The 13,225-nt window shown below is 31.5% G+C and overlaps 5 protein-coding genes across 9 annotated transcripts in view; 3 read left to right on the top strand and 2 right to left on the bottom strand.

The window, feature by feature from the left end:
• The first annotated feature begins 826 nt into the window (after positions 1-826).
• On the top strand, positions 827-3,792 carry LOC122529597 (N-acetylneuraminate lyase-like). The gene is made up of 8 exons (XM_043655877.1): positions 827-931; positions 1,287-1,348; positions 1,668-1,744; positions 2,005-2,150; positions 2,384-2,552; positions 2,670-2,815; positions 3,069-3,240; positions 3,563-3,792. The coding sequence occupies exons 1-8, from the start codon at positions 926-928 to the stop codon at positions 3,712-3,714; spliced, it is 930 nt and encodes a 309-aa protein (XP_043511812.1). The 5' UTR covers positions 827-925; the 3' UTR covers positions 3,715-3,792.
• Positions 3,793-4,532: 740 nt separating this feature from the next.
• LOC122529600 (protein MIX23) lies at positions 4,533-5,690 on the top strand. Of its 3 annotated transcripts, none has more exons than XM_043655880.1 (2): positions 4,533-4,725; positions 5,170-5,690. In XM_043655880.1, the coding sequence occupies exons 1-2, from the start codon at positions 4,681-4,683 to the stop codon at positions 5,557-5,559; spliced, it is 435 nt and encodes a 144-aa protein (XP_043511815.1). In that variant the 5' UTR covers positions 4,533-4,680; the 3' UTR covers positions 5,560-5,690. The 3 variants fall into 3 exon arrangements, with proteins under 3 accessions (XP_043511815.1, XP_043511818.1, XP_043511816.1); XM_043655883.1 differs by lacking the exon at positions 4,533-4,725 and adding an exon at positions 4,742-4,867; XM_043655881.1 differs by lacking the exon at positions 4,533-4,725 and adding an exon at positions 4,754-4,899.
• On the bottom strand, positions 5,667-7,609 carry LOC122529599 (UPF0389 protein CG9231). Of its 2 annotated transcripts, none has more exons than XM_043655878.1 (4): positions 7,496-7,609; positions 6,586-6,749; positions 6,365-6,482; positions 5,667-6,277 (listed from the first exon to the last, which is right to left on the bottom strand). In XM_043655878.1, the coding sequence occupies exons 2-4, from the start codon at positions 6,746-6,748 to the stop codon at positions 6,064-6,066; spliced, it is 495 nt and encodes a 164-aa protein (XP_043511813.1). In that variant the 5' UTR covers position 6,749; positions 7,496-7,609; the 3' UTR covers positions 5,667-6,063. The 2 variants fall into 2 exon arrangements, with proteins under 2 accessions (XP_043511813.1, XP_043511814.1); XM_043655879.1 differs by having other exon boundaries at positions 6,365-6,458; positions 7,496-7,604.
• A 148-nt stretch (positions 7,610-7,757) lies between these two features.
• Positions 7,758-9,912, top strand: LOC122529596 (DDB1- and CUL4-associated factor 13). Its single transcript, XM_043655876.1, has 7 exons — positions 7,758-8,000; positions 8,158-8,552; positions 8,632-8,800; positions 8,871-9,018; positions 9,108-9,408; positions 9,489-9,652; positions 9,739-9,912. The coding sequence occupies exons 1-7, from the start codon at positions 7,931-7,933 to the stop codon at positions 9,824-9,826; spliced, it is 1,335 nt and encodes a 444-aa protein (XP_043511811.1). The 5' UTR covers positions 7,758-7,930; the 3' UTR covers positions 9,827-9,912.
• Positions 9,913-10,932: 1,020 nt separating this feature from the next.
• LOC122529595 (tensin-1-like) overlaps positions 10,933-13,225 on the bottom strand; it is a 67,542-nt gene continuing 65,249 nt past the window's right edge. For both annotated transcript variants that reach the window (XM_043655875.1, XM_043655874.1), the window contains exon 7: positions 10,933-12,433. In XM_043655875.1, coding sequence (XP_043511810.1) covers positions 12,224-12,433 — 210 coding nt within the window. In that variant the 3' untranslated portion in view covers positions 10,933-12,223. The remainder of the gene's footprint in view (positions 12,434-13,225) is intronic.

A 13,225-nucleotide genomic window follows, 5' to 3' on the forward strand; every position in this document is an offset into this window, starting at 1 on the left:
TAGTGCCGTGGCAAGACAATGTGAATGTCGGATATGTCGAAAAATACGAAAAACAGAAAGAAATGAAGGATATTGGCGAACGAACGATTCTTTTGTTAATGCAACATGTCACATACACTGATAACACCGTAGCGTAAGAGAAGAAGAAGAAGAAGAAAACTAGAGAAAGAGGATAACAACAATTGAGAACGATTCTAGCAAGTAACGTTAAATAGTATTCTCTTCAACGTTATTACGCAAACTTTCGAGTAGTCCTCCAACGTTCTTGTTTCGAAAGAACTACCTAATGGCAAAAATACGTAACGTCCCGTGAAAGGGAAAACGCAACACGGCCATCTTGAAACTTGTGCGAATATTACTTACCACTACGATAATATATTGCGTTATACATATATCATTGGCATTGTTAAAAGAGCAAGATCTACATGTAAATAAACGTAAAGAGCATTTTTTATAAATAACTCTAGTCATTTTGATATTGACCTCGACCTTTGATATCAGTCGACACGAGATAAAACAAACGTCAAAGATATATTGTAGATGCATCGATATATAAACAACTCTGTAGATGAAAAAGAATCTTGTTTTCCCTTGCCTCACTTCGTAAACATATAAATTATTGAAATGATATATATTGTATATTTGTGAAGAAAAATATAGAAATATAATGTATTTATTATGTAAAGATGAAAGTGTGAAGAAAGTTTTATATATATATATATATATATTATATGTAGGTACATGCTGTATTATACTATTAACATTATAAAACGAAAAATTCCCAATATCAGTAAACACGTAACACGTGATATTTGATGACTAAGTTGAGACAATCTTATCAGAACCACAGCTGAAAATATTCCTCTTCGTCTTTGTATGTACAATATTCCAATTGAAGCTCGACGAGTTTGCTTCACGTTCCAGAATGCCGGTACGTACACTTACCTCAATTGTTACATCGTATTATTTACAAATTGTTTTTCGAACTTACGTCTAACATTCCTTCAGATCGATCCTCGGTGAAATTTTTATCGGTTTGATGTAAAAATTCATCGTTACTGTATTCTTTCGATTGGATGCTTTGGATGTTGATCATGTTTGATATTTTGCATATATAATAAGGGAAAGAAAAAGTTTATAGAGCGTCTAATAAAAATATAAAAGAATTACTGTTTGATCAAATTATAAATGTGCAATAATTGCAGTTACTACTATTTTATAAGATAATAACATACAACATAATATTGATAAATTATCCGATAATAATAAATTTGCTTTCATTGTAGAGAGTGTCGTTCACTTTTAGGGGACTGCTCGCCCCTGTATTAACACCGTTCAATAATGACAGGTAACATCCTTGACACTTCTATTTTATTTTATTTCATTTTATTTGGTCATTTTGAGGAAAGTGGCCGGTATCTTCAGTTTCTTTCATACTTTCGTTATTATACAAAACTGGCTGGCAAGCGATAAAAAGGTCAACGTGTGGAAATCATTATTCAGCGAGTATCGATGTTGACAGCGAGATTCTACTTTCTTCATTTATACTTATACTTTATATTACACACATCATACAAGTTTTCTGCTCAAATTTAGAAAATTATAAATACAGAGATTTAATATGTTCAATGAAATGTATGTATAATATCATCATTTGTTTACTTTAGCACCAGAACTCTAAATTTGTCAGTCATACCACAGTACGCAAACCACTTGGCAAACAAAAAAGTCAACGGTGTTCTTGGTACGTAGAGATTAAGTCTATTTTTTCTTTTTTTTTTTTTTGGTTGGGGGAGTAGATTTCTAAGACTAAAATATCTTACATCCCGCAATCAGCAAAGAATGAAAATTTCAAAATTTTCGCATTTGCGTTGCTCGTGTTAAATTCAATGTGTGATTGAAAAATATTCCGCGATTGATAATTAAATTCCGTGACATTCGCGAAAGATTCTTCATTAATTTGAGAACGCGAGCGCAAAGGAGTAATTTGTGGTAAATTAATAGTAAATGGAACGAGCGGAGAAGGTCCGTCCATGTCAACGAGCGAGAGAAAGTTAGTTGCCGAGGCTTGGGCGAATGCTGTTAGAACAACGAAGCAACACTTGATGATTCAAGTAGGCGGTGCATCTCTTCCCGATGTTCTTGAACTCGTATGTAAAAGATATTGCAATTCGTATCAAGCTAAAACTTCCATTTAGGACCCTGATCAATTAAATTTTTTCTAACACGAAAAGCAAATGCTAAATAACATTTTTTCACATCATCTTTCGCGGTTGTTTCGATCTTCGAAAGACGTAGAAAAGGAGGTGTTAAATGGAAGGATTTCTTCTGTAATTCCAAAGTCTTATTTAGTATTGTACCTACGTGATGGCATTGTTCGAAGGCAAAACACGCTGAAAGCATCAAAGCAGATTCTATCCTTTGCCTGCCGGAATTATACTTTAAACCAAGCACGTCCGAACAATTGAAAGATTATTTAAGACTGGTTAGTTCAGCAGCTCCGAACACACCGCTTCTGTATTATCACATTCCGATGTTCACTAACGTTAATGGTAAGCCGATAATCAACAATTGTGACGATCCTGATTCAATTCCTGGCGATCACACGTTCCAAGTTCATGCACGATACAGAGTACAGTATACTTGAAGATATACCGGCAATTTTTCAGTACACATGGGCGAGTTTCTCGAATCTCTCAACGAGGAGATTCCAACGTTCGTGGGAATAAAATTCACAAGTTCCAACTTGCAGGAAGGTGCTCGAGCTTTACGCGCCAATAACAACAGATTCGTAGTATTCCTTGGGAATAACGAGGTATTCAATTCAATTATTATGTTCGTCAGTTTTCGTGAATGATACTGACGGCACTGAGAAAACAAATTCAGTGAATTCGCTGTGTCGTAAAATATTCGAATATTGTCAGTTTGTGTAAACTAATCGCACGGTTTTCAACACTAAAAATTATGTAATAAATCGTAGAAAATCTTAATCTCGTAAGTTCATTCAGCCTGCTGCGACTCGTGATTAATTACCAGTGAGAAAATTATTATTATTGCATTTGTTTCAGCTGATGGACGCTGCTTGTGCAATAGGAATGAATTCTTTTATAATAACAAGCTTAAGCATGTTCCCGGAACTCACGGTCGAAACGTTTACAGCCGGAAACGCAGGCAATCTCTTGAAAGCAAGAGAAACTCAACAACGTTTGACAAACGTTTTGACGAGTATAGGCAAATATGGTACAAGATTAATTGAACATCTCTCTTCATCTTGGAATATTACCGAATTACCGAATAATTAAATTAATGGAAAACTTAAACGCATTTTTTAATGATTCTTTAACAGAATTTCTCATTAATTACTTGTGCCTATAGAGAATTTTTATACTTATTAATTTAATAATTAATAGTCAATACCTATTAATCAATTAACTTAGTATTTAATAATCAATACCTATTGATTACTCGTACTTGCAGAAAAATCGTTTATTTTGATGCCAAGTAGCTTAATAGCATTCAGAAATATGTATTAATTTTAACTTATTACAATCACTTATTACAGGAACTTTTATAGAGACCATGAAAGCAGCAATGTCTCTGTTGACAAACATCAATCCAGGTCCTCCACGTGTGCCTCAGCAACCTTTGTCTGCAGAAACTGTGGCATCAATGGCAAAGGATTTACAAAATTTAGGGTACAGTGTAAACCTTTAATGTAACGAGAAAAGAAAAGAAAACAAAATGATTCCTATACTTGTAATACAATCGTTTGAAATAAAATTGCTGCAAATTCGAAACGTTTCATCTCGAAAAATGGCCCTACTCGTGATTAAATTATTTGTAAGTTTAAAAACCGGACATCCTTGACCTCTGTATTACATCATTGGCTGATATTAAATTTTTGAAAATCTGCCACTATTTATTATTATAATTAAAATTTCTTTTGTTCGTTTGTTCTCCCTTGTTTGTTTGCGTTTTCTGTTTGTTTGTTTACATTTCAAGTGTATGGATACCCAAACGCTAGAAATGGTGGAACTAATCGATATTACTGTCTTTGTCGTATATAATATTATAAGATTTAGTATCAACACAACAACTATTATTTTTTTTAATTTATATGCAATGATATGGTTTCCCGAGTGCTTGTTTTGACGATCATTTTACAACTGAAACTGTAATCTATTTATTATTATTTTATTTTCTTCTATTTCTTTTGCTGTCGCCGTTGTTCCGCTCAGTTGAAAAGTGCACGCGCCGCTACCACACATCACCGTTGGTCAATTACCGACGGCGACCTGTACTATCGGAACTATCGGATTTTTTCTTTTTATTCTTTTAGTTTCTGCCAAATCTGAAAGGTGTATGGATGGCAGCACCATCGATCGACAAGGAGCGTAATAATATGCAACAAGGACAGAGATATCAGCGCCACATGGCACATGCAACTACTATTCCAGAGTTCATAAATTGATCAAATTTTCATGATGCAATGAATTTTTGTAATTGCCAAAATTGTCCAAATTAAACTCTCAGTTTCTATCTCCAGTATATCTGATCTATGAAATGCTTAAATTAAGGCTTGCAAAATCTACACATCATGATAAATCTCGCAGGGTAGCAGATCTATTCTGCAGTTTCTTCATGGTTGTACACGTTACTTGAACTCCACAGATTAAAAAAATGGCAACTATAGGTGTAGGATGCGGTGACTTTTTAGAGTTTCAGGTATTTTTTTTTTAAATAAATGAAACATTATTTAAAATGGGCTGTATTTCGAATTATGTACTTCAGTTATCCCAATTATACGTACATGCCAAATTGTAGCTTTTTAGAAAACTACATGTGATACATTAAAGAAATAATTAAGGTTATATAGCGATTTACATAACATTTCACACGGTAAATGGCATTTTTGATAATTGAGAGATCTTGTCATTAGGGATAAAAATTGAAATGAATTTAATTAAACATAAAATTCTACGTACAATTTATAAAACAGACTTATTCGCCTGAGTTAATTATTAAGTAGTAATCGACACGTTTTGTATGTACAAAACATGACAATAAAAAAGTGATTAAAAGATTTAAATTGAAATTAATTATTTTGCAGCACAGTACTTTCGAACGTAGCGCGTGGTATTGTTCAGCGAAATTATATTTTTGTTTCAGGATGCGTTAAAAAAGATGCGGCAACTCGATGACAAAATCATTTATATGCTAAATACTATACTTCCAACAGAATCATTTAAAGGGCAAGCTGACCCTACTGAAAGATGTAAAGATTTATATGAACAAATTCAAACAGGCCATAAAACAAGAGAATTGGCTATTACAAGATGTTTAAATGCATCAAGGGAAAAAGTGAAGCAACTAAAACTTGAGAGGGACAATGGCAATGATAATCCACAACTTCTCAAAGCATTGAGAAAAGAACAAAATACTGTGCGATTATTGCAAGCTGAGTTAAACGTAGAAGAAGTTGTGAAGGATCATACAGTTGATGTTTACTATAAAAAATGCCGTAGCTTTTACAAGCCGCCAAATAATATCGAAATTTAATATTGTTATTAATTTTGAAAATACTTCGAGTACCACCTTTTTGTATGATTGTAAATTTAATTACAAATATATTGATATATTACAAATATATCTAGTTACTGCATTTATGTAGTACAATTATATCTTGTTTATTTGTTGTCATTTTTGTACACAGGTTATGTATATTGAATAGAGGAACTTTAAAATTTCCTTCATAAACTTCCTTCATTTAATATAATATCTTTACATAGAGTATGAAGTTTCAACATTTTAAAATTACATGATCTAATTTGCATTTATTACAAAAATATATTAAATTATTAAAGTATAATGTGATACTTGTTACACGTAATTTACACATCTTGAATCGTATTACTGAAGCAATATCTATCGCATCAAACTATTTTTTGTAACATTAGAACAAATAACATTAGAAAATGATAAAAGAGGAAAACAGCTGATTAAGAAAATATTCCAAATATTACTAAGAAAAAATTTGATCATTGTATATTACCAAATGAAACATTACTGTACATTTTCAGCATTTTTTTTTTCTTCCTCAGCTTTTTTCTTTATCTCCATGTACCATTTCACTCTCTCTGTTGCTATACTTTTTCCACTAGCAGCTTCTCTTTTTCCAGCCACTACGGCTGCAACACAGATAACTATTCCAAGAAAGAACATGATAAAACATACACGAATTCTTGCCTTAGTATGTGCATGTTGTATACATTGATAACTAAATAATCAAAACAAGAAATATTTATCATATTTAATCCTAAAAGTGACATTATTTTGAAACTGTTATTTCAAATATAAAACTCACGAGACATAATCTGGTACCTGATCAATACTGGGAAATCTTTTGACCCAAACTAATATTCTTTTGTCCATAGAAGATACAGCATGCATAGGTGGTCCTAAGCAAAATTTTTTTATATACTTTAATTAAAATTTAATTTAATTTCATATACTCTAATTAAGATTAATTTTTTTTATTAAAATAATATACTATTTAAGGATATTGAAGTTAGAATTAACTTGTACCTGTTACAAAGTCAACCTTTTCCTTGTTAACTGTAGATTGTGATGTTTCGGCAGTTTTAGATGTTTCACTAACAACTTTATTTTCATTTTTTACATTGACAGTTGAATGTAATTGCCTTACCCTTGACAATTTAAACTGCCTTGTTAATCTTATACAGAACATCCTACAAATATTGAAAATTTTATAACACTGCTATTTATTAGCACTGTTGTATTTAGGAATTTAGCTTATATAATTACAGAAGCAAGTAATAATCTAGGAAATATTAATTGATAATATCTAAGTCATATTAATATTATTAATAATACAATCTTTACAAATGTACAAGATATTACATCAAAATTTATAAAACCATAATATTACAACAAATTAAAGTATTAATTCATAAAATTGTAATATTACAATACATTATTTGATTCATAAAATAATATATTGATAAAGTATAATAATTAAGTATAAATACATGTAACAGAATATAAACATTAGAATGTTCAAATGCTAAAAGATGCAAATCTTAAAATAACATAGTGTTTATATGTATTTTCACAGAGTTTCTCAATTTATTTCCAAAAAATGTTAGGATGTAAAAAATATCATAAAATTAAAAAAATACTTCAAATGTCATTGTTTTGTGCTAAATACTCGTGCAAGTATTTTAAATAATTTTTACAATTTTTTTCATACATATAACTAAGTTATATTCTAAAATAGAATAATCACGTGTATTTCAATAACAATTTGACCTTGTTGAATTATATTATAAGATGGATTGATTTGTATTTTATCATTCTATACTATTTACTGTAGTAATCAATCAAAATTATTTAATGTTTATTATTTTGTGTTTTAAGATTTATGCAATTGTTTTAATTTAAAAATTATGATAGTTCAAAAAAATTGATTACTTACTTTTAACAATTTAGTTCTGTTCATAAACCAACTTGCTGCTTTATTCGTTTACTACTAACCTAAGATACTAAGTGACTATATAATATACGTGTGTGTGTGTGTGTGTGTGTGTGGGTGTGTGTATACCACATATCAAATATACACATCAAGTCACATTTAAATCAAGTTACTAATTGTAGATTGCTCGTCATACACGTCAATTTTGACCTTGACTTGATTATTAACTATAGTTAATTAGCATTACATATTAATATACTAACATTGACATACTAACTATAGTCAAGTCACTAGGTTACAACTGTCACATGCAATGTTTCTAAGCCACGTGTAGTATATCTAAGTATTTTATTTAATTCAACTGACTGTGCAAGACATTGTAATAGAACAGTTATTTATGCATTGATTAAAATTTTATTCAATTAAAGTATCTGCAAAATGAAAGTGAAAGTTTTAACAAGAAATCCAGATGAATATCTAAGAGAAACAAAACGTGACATATATAAAGGTTAGTCTATAACAGTTTCTATGATGTTTCAATGAAATATGATGAATGGTAAATTAAATTTTTCACATAAACATTTCTATATATCTCTGTATTGTCATTTGTAACAAATAATTTGTTTTTGTGCAAATGGATTAACAACTAATCTTTTACATTGTAGTACCTAGGAATTATGATCCAGCGTTACATCCTTTCGAATCAGCAAGAGAGTATACAAGGGCTTTAAATTCAGTAAAGTTAGAAAAACTATTTGCGAAACCTTTCGTAGGATCTTTAGAAGGCCATAAGGATGGCGTATCTTGTTTATGTAAACATCCTTCTCAGTTATCTACTATACTTAGTGGAGCTTTTGATGGAGAAATAAGAATATGGAATCTTACACATAGAATGTGTATATCGAACTTTTTGGCACATGATGGTATAATACGTGGAATTGTATTTAGCCAAAGTGGTGAAAATTTTATCTCTGTTGGCGATGATAAAACTATTAAAACTTGGAAGTTGGGAAATTCGTCGCTCAGTCAAGAAGAACCTATAAATACAGTCATTAGTAAAGTAGGATATCAAAAATAAGAAGAAAATAAATATTACTTTGCTATGTACCGATTCATAATATCTGAATATTATTTTACAGACTATAATAACTGGAATTTCACATCATCGAACTCAGCCAATATTTGCTACATGTGGCGAAGTATGTCAATTATGGGAAGAGACTAGAAATGAACCAATTCAAACATTTAAATGGGGTGTTGACAGTTTATACGATATTAAATACAATCCTGTCCAATCTAATTTATTTGGTAAAAATGATTGGTTATTACATTTAGTAATGATCATATTTCAATATTGTAATATACATAAATTTTATAGCTGCCTGTGGAAGTGATCGTAGTATAATTCTATATGATGCCAGAGAAACAGGGCCTTTGCAGAAAGTATTTATGAAATTAAGAACAAATAAATTATCCTGGAATCCTATGGAGGCTGTTACTTTCACGTGTGCCAATGAAGACTACAAGTAAGTTTAAGAAATATATTATATTATTTGAAATTGAAGATTACAGAAAGAAGTCAAGCATAATATATTTTTCTATTCTATTATTCTAGTCTCTATACTTATGACATTCGTAAGTTGAAAACACCAGTAAATGTACATATGGATCATGTAGAAGCTGTAATTGATGTGGATTACTCACCAACTGGTAAAGAATTTGTGTCTGGTAGCTACGACAGATCTATTCGCATTTTTGAAGTAAATAAAGGTCATTCTCGAGAAGTTTATCATACAAAACGCATGCACAGGTTAACGTGCATAGGGTGGTCACTTGATAATAAATTCGTTATTAGTGGTAGTGATGAAATGAATATTCGCTTGTGGAAAGCAAGGGCATCGGAAAAATTGGGTGTGGTATGTAATTATTCTCAGTTATACTTTGTATTTTTCGATTTTGTACAGCATTTTGAAATTTATGAAATGTATAATCATAGTTGAGACCCAGAGAAAGAACAGCGTTGTATTACAGTGAAGCTTTGAAAGAAAAGTTTGCTGCACATCCTCAAATTAAACGAATTTCTCGACATAGACAAGTTCCAAAATATATTTACAATGCAAAGGCTGAATTACGTACAATTCGAGAGAAAATGAATCGAAAGTACGTATGAAGATCTAAGATATTTAAATTATGTTTTTACATTGATTTTTAAAACGCTTTTGTTATATTTATTTATTTTATTTTAGGGAAGCCAACAGACGTGCTCATTCTAAAAAAGGAGCGGTACCTTTTGTTTCGGAAAGAAAAAAACATGTTGTACGGCAAGAGGTATAATGTACAATTATGTAATATAGCATTAAAATTTTTTATACTGATTAAAATAAAGAGAGAAAGAATAGTACTACATTCTATTATTTTGAGTCAGTTATCAAGAAAATTACTCTTTGTATGCTATGTTTAAGCATACGAAGGTTAATATTAATCATCTGGTTTTCAAAATGAAATTGATTCCATTACTAATGAATAATACTTTTTATGGATATATATTGTGGACTAAAATACATTAAAACGTCCAATATTTATTGTAATAAATAATTTTATTGAAATTATACAACGCATTGCTATAATAATTCGTAAAACGTTACAAACTTCAAGCAGTGATTAATGTCTCGTTTAGCGTAGCTTACAACGATTTATTAATTTTCTTCTATTTTCTTTGCGCATTTATCTTAGTAAATGTTTATCAATTTGGCAATACGAAGATCATTCTGTATCTTTTTCTCAACGTCAAGGTACAATAAATGTCCATAAACTAGCTAAAAATCATGCTGAAGTTTCATTTCATGTTTTTGTCAAACGTGACAATACATAGTGTAAGTGTTGTTTTCAGTTTTTAGTCTTCGTATTTTTGCTTATTTTATATTTTCAAGTCCGCATTACAGATGTTACATTTCCTTCGGTTGATACGGTTTAAATAAATGAATACAAGACACATTTATCGATTTTATACGTAAATGCTAGCATGGTAGAGAGGGTATTTGTATTTAATTTAGTACCAGATATTTGAACGCGAGTAAACTTCTTATTAAAATACTATTTTATCATTTATCATTTATCGCGGGACTCTCGCTTATACTTTACGTTTGCAAGATGAATCAACGACGGTTTGTCGTTTGTAAAATCTGGTCTAACGTGTCTGTATCGTTCGATGAATTCAATGGTGCTTAACTAGATCTTAATTCCTTAATCCCTTGTTATTTCATACATAACGAATGAAATCGAAAAGTAGGTGTTCTATTGAAATGTTTTCTTAAAATTTTACATTGTTGAGCGTATAAAAAGCGGCACATAGTTTTCGGTTTATTTATCAATTATTTATGTTGGTTAATACACACGTAAGGTTATATAACTGTTCATTTTGTTCCTTTTTCCCTTTTTTCAAATATTAACTATGCGCGCATAAATTCTGTACAAGACTAGGTGAGTCGAGCAACTAAATTATCAGTGTAAAATTACTTTTCCCCGTCAGTTTCTTCAAGTTCTGTTGTCATTGTTTCATAGTCCCTCCTAACTGCCGTCAATGTCATTTAATTAAATATGAGTAGTATTGTATAACAATAATTATAATTTATATACATATAAACACATTTTTACATTAATCTTGTAAAACACTATTTAACCGCGTGGAGTTTTAATGGCAAAGTCTTCAAAGTGTTTAGTCTTTCCTTTTAATCGATTGAAAATTATAGAAAATCTCATTGCGTTGCCTTATATTCAACTGATTAAAAGTTATTTCGATTTAATTCTTTTGATATTTTTGGTTGCCTTTTTTCCTTTAATTTTATCATTTTCTTGCTTCCACTTTATTATCACTGTTGAATAATCCAACGCTGTCAAATAATCTTTGATTTTTAAACTAAATTTAACATCATAAGATCTCGCACATTTGTTTGAAACAAAGAAACCATTCAAAAGACATTCGCATTAATATTGAAAAATACACTTGGATGTCTCATGTTTTGCGACAACTTTTATTCGATCGACACAAACTAGCTTGTGAAAAAATGCTGCAAACTAGTTATCTGTCAAAAAATTTTTTATCGCAGTGTTGGCGTGTCAGACTCGTGTCATCACATACAGTGACGCTCGTGGACTGTTAACAATTTAATCGAGTAAAATCCATGCTGACAGTTCTTCACGAATTTAACAGAAACCCTGTGGATCGATCTATAAAATATAAGGAGAACAGTTTCCCTGATGTGCGTCCTCCGACTTTTGATTCGCTGAATCTTACTTCCATGAATGGCGTTGATCATTAAATTACTTACGCTATGTTCCCTATCACTATCGATGACTTACGATTACATATCACCGCGAGAACGTACAGAGAATCCACTCACAAGCGTACGATACTCTCCTTCACTCTCGAGCGTGCGACAGATCGTTACAGCAAGTTAATCGATCGTGTCTTTTTATTAATTTTATTAATGTTTTACTCGTTAATGAACACGATTTACGACGATGAAAGAGAAACACATTTCAACGATTTCGTGAATTCTTGGTGCCTGCACTCGCGTTTAAGCGATCCTCTATTCGCAAAGCGCGTTGTCAGTTTCTCTTTCTGTTCGAGTAGTCTCTCGAAACGAATTCGCTTCAGCTGGGTCGGTTTGAAGAGCTTCGGTGAAAGTATCGATTTTTCCAGATCGTCCTGATTGCGAGGTGGGCTTTATTCTAGACGTTCAGGTCAGCCATCATTTTACGGAAGTCGGCTAAAGTATTGTAATCGGGGTCCGAATCGATGTCCGCGAAGTCTTTGTTGGAATCGCTTTTCACAAAGCTAGGGTTGTATCGACTTAACGACAACGGGCATGGCAGTAATTCCGGCATCACCGAATGGTGAGTAATTAGAGCGGTCAAAGTTGTGAATTCCTTCGTGAAACCCTGCAAACGAACAAAATAGAGTTGAAATGGAATTACTAATTATTGTATAATCACGACACATATTTTATAAATATGGAAATATGTGTTTGCCTTGTTGCAACAAAGATAATCTAATACTAATTTGATGAAACTTAATTAAAATACATATAGATGTGTAAAACGCGGTCTTTGGCAATCTCATGCAGGATGGAACGAACAAGAATTCGTATTTCGCTAATTTTTAATACTACTGCATCTTGTTGTCGATGAGATACTTTATTCGTAACATTTTTCTCGTTAAACTATTTAAAATATGCTCAAAATGGTAATTATTAATTATTATAATCGTATGACGCAAACAGTTGTAACGATTTAACGTAGTTATTGAAAGGATGAAGGACGACTGTTAAAAGATACAACCATACTGTAAGTACAAATAAATTTTCGTGCAACGTATAATTCGTCTCTATACAACGTACTATTTATCTACGAAGCAGATCGAATGACAAACACACCGTACGTCAAAATTATCATCTGCCATACACGTTCGAATCACGTCGCGTGTTGCTACGGCAATGCAATTCCGGATGAAAGAGTGGGAGGGAGTTTTGATTTCCCTACGGTACATCCAACAAAACTCATTTATACTCGTTTCGGAGATTATCAAAGTCCACGGACCCATTTAATTTATCCTACAAGGGAGGTCCGGACATTTAAATACGCGTGGCCAAATGGCAAAATACGCGGCCGGGAGTGGCTTTGTAGTTGCACAATGTCTCCATTATATTTCAGATCTGAAAGCTTCGGTCCGAA

The sequence above is a fragment of the Frieseomelitta varia genome, unplaced genomic scaffold (assembly GCF_011392965.1).
Source record: "Frieseomelitta varia isolate USP_RPSP 00005682 unplaced genomic scaffold, Fvar_1.2 scaffold_298, whole genome shotgun sequence".
NCBI classification, from domain to species: domain Eukaryota; kingdom Metazoa; phylum Arthropoda; class Insecta; order Hymenoptera; family Apidae; genus Frieseomelitta; species Frieseomelitta varia.

Excerpts from the sequence above, each read along its gene's own strand:
- LOC122529599 (XM_043655878.1), bottom strand. The coding sequence starts at position 6,748 with ATGTTCTGTATAAGATTAACAAGGCAGTTTAAATTGTCAAGGGTAAGG. Across the intron at positions 6,483-6,585 it reads AAAGGTTGACTTTGTAACAG|AGTATATAAAAAAATTTTGC; the intron begins GTACAAGTTAAT and ends AATTTTAATTAA. Across the intron at positions 6,278-6,364 it reads CAGGTACCAGATTATGTCTC|TTATCAATGTATACAACATG; the intron begins GTGAGTTTTATA and ends TTGATTATTTAG.
- LOC122529597 (XM_043655877.1), top strand. Across the intron at positions 1,745-2,004 it reads AAAAGTCAACGGTGTTCTTG|TAAATGGAACGAGCGGAGAA; the intron begins GTACGTAGAGAT and ends GTAAATTAATAG. Across the intron at positions 2,151-2,383 it reads TTCCCGATGTTCTTGAACTC|GCAAAACACGCTGAAAGCAT; the intron begins GTATGTAAAAGA and ends CATTGTTCGAAG.
- LOC122529596 (XM_043655876.1), top strand. The coding sequence starts at position 7,931 with ATGAAAGTGAAAGTTTTAACAAGAAATCCAGATGAATATCTAAGAGAA. Across the intron at positions 8,553-8,631 it reads TAAATACAGTCATTAGTAAA|ACTATAATAACTGGAATTTC; the intron begins GTAGGATATCAA and ends ATTATTTTACAG. Across the intron at positions 9,409-9,488 it reads CATCGGAAAAATTGGGTGTG|TTGAGACCCAGAGAAAGAAC; the intron begins GTATGTAATTAT and ends GTATAATCATAG.
- LOC122529600 (XM_043655880.1), top strand. The coding sequence starts at position 4,681 with ATGGCAACTATAGGTGTAGGATGCGGTGACTTTTTAGAGTTTCAG. Across the intron at positions 4,726-5,169 it reads GTGACTTTTTAGAGTTTCAG|GATGCGTTAAAAAAGATGCG; the intron begins GTATTTTTTTTT and ends TTTTTGTTTCAG.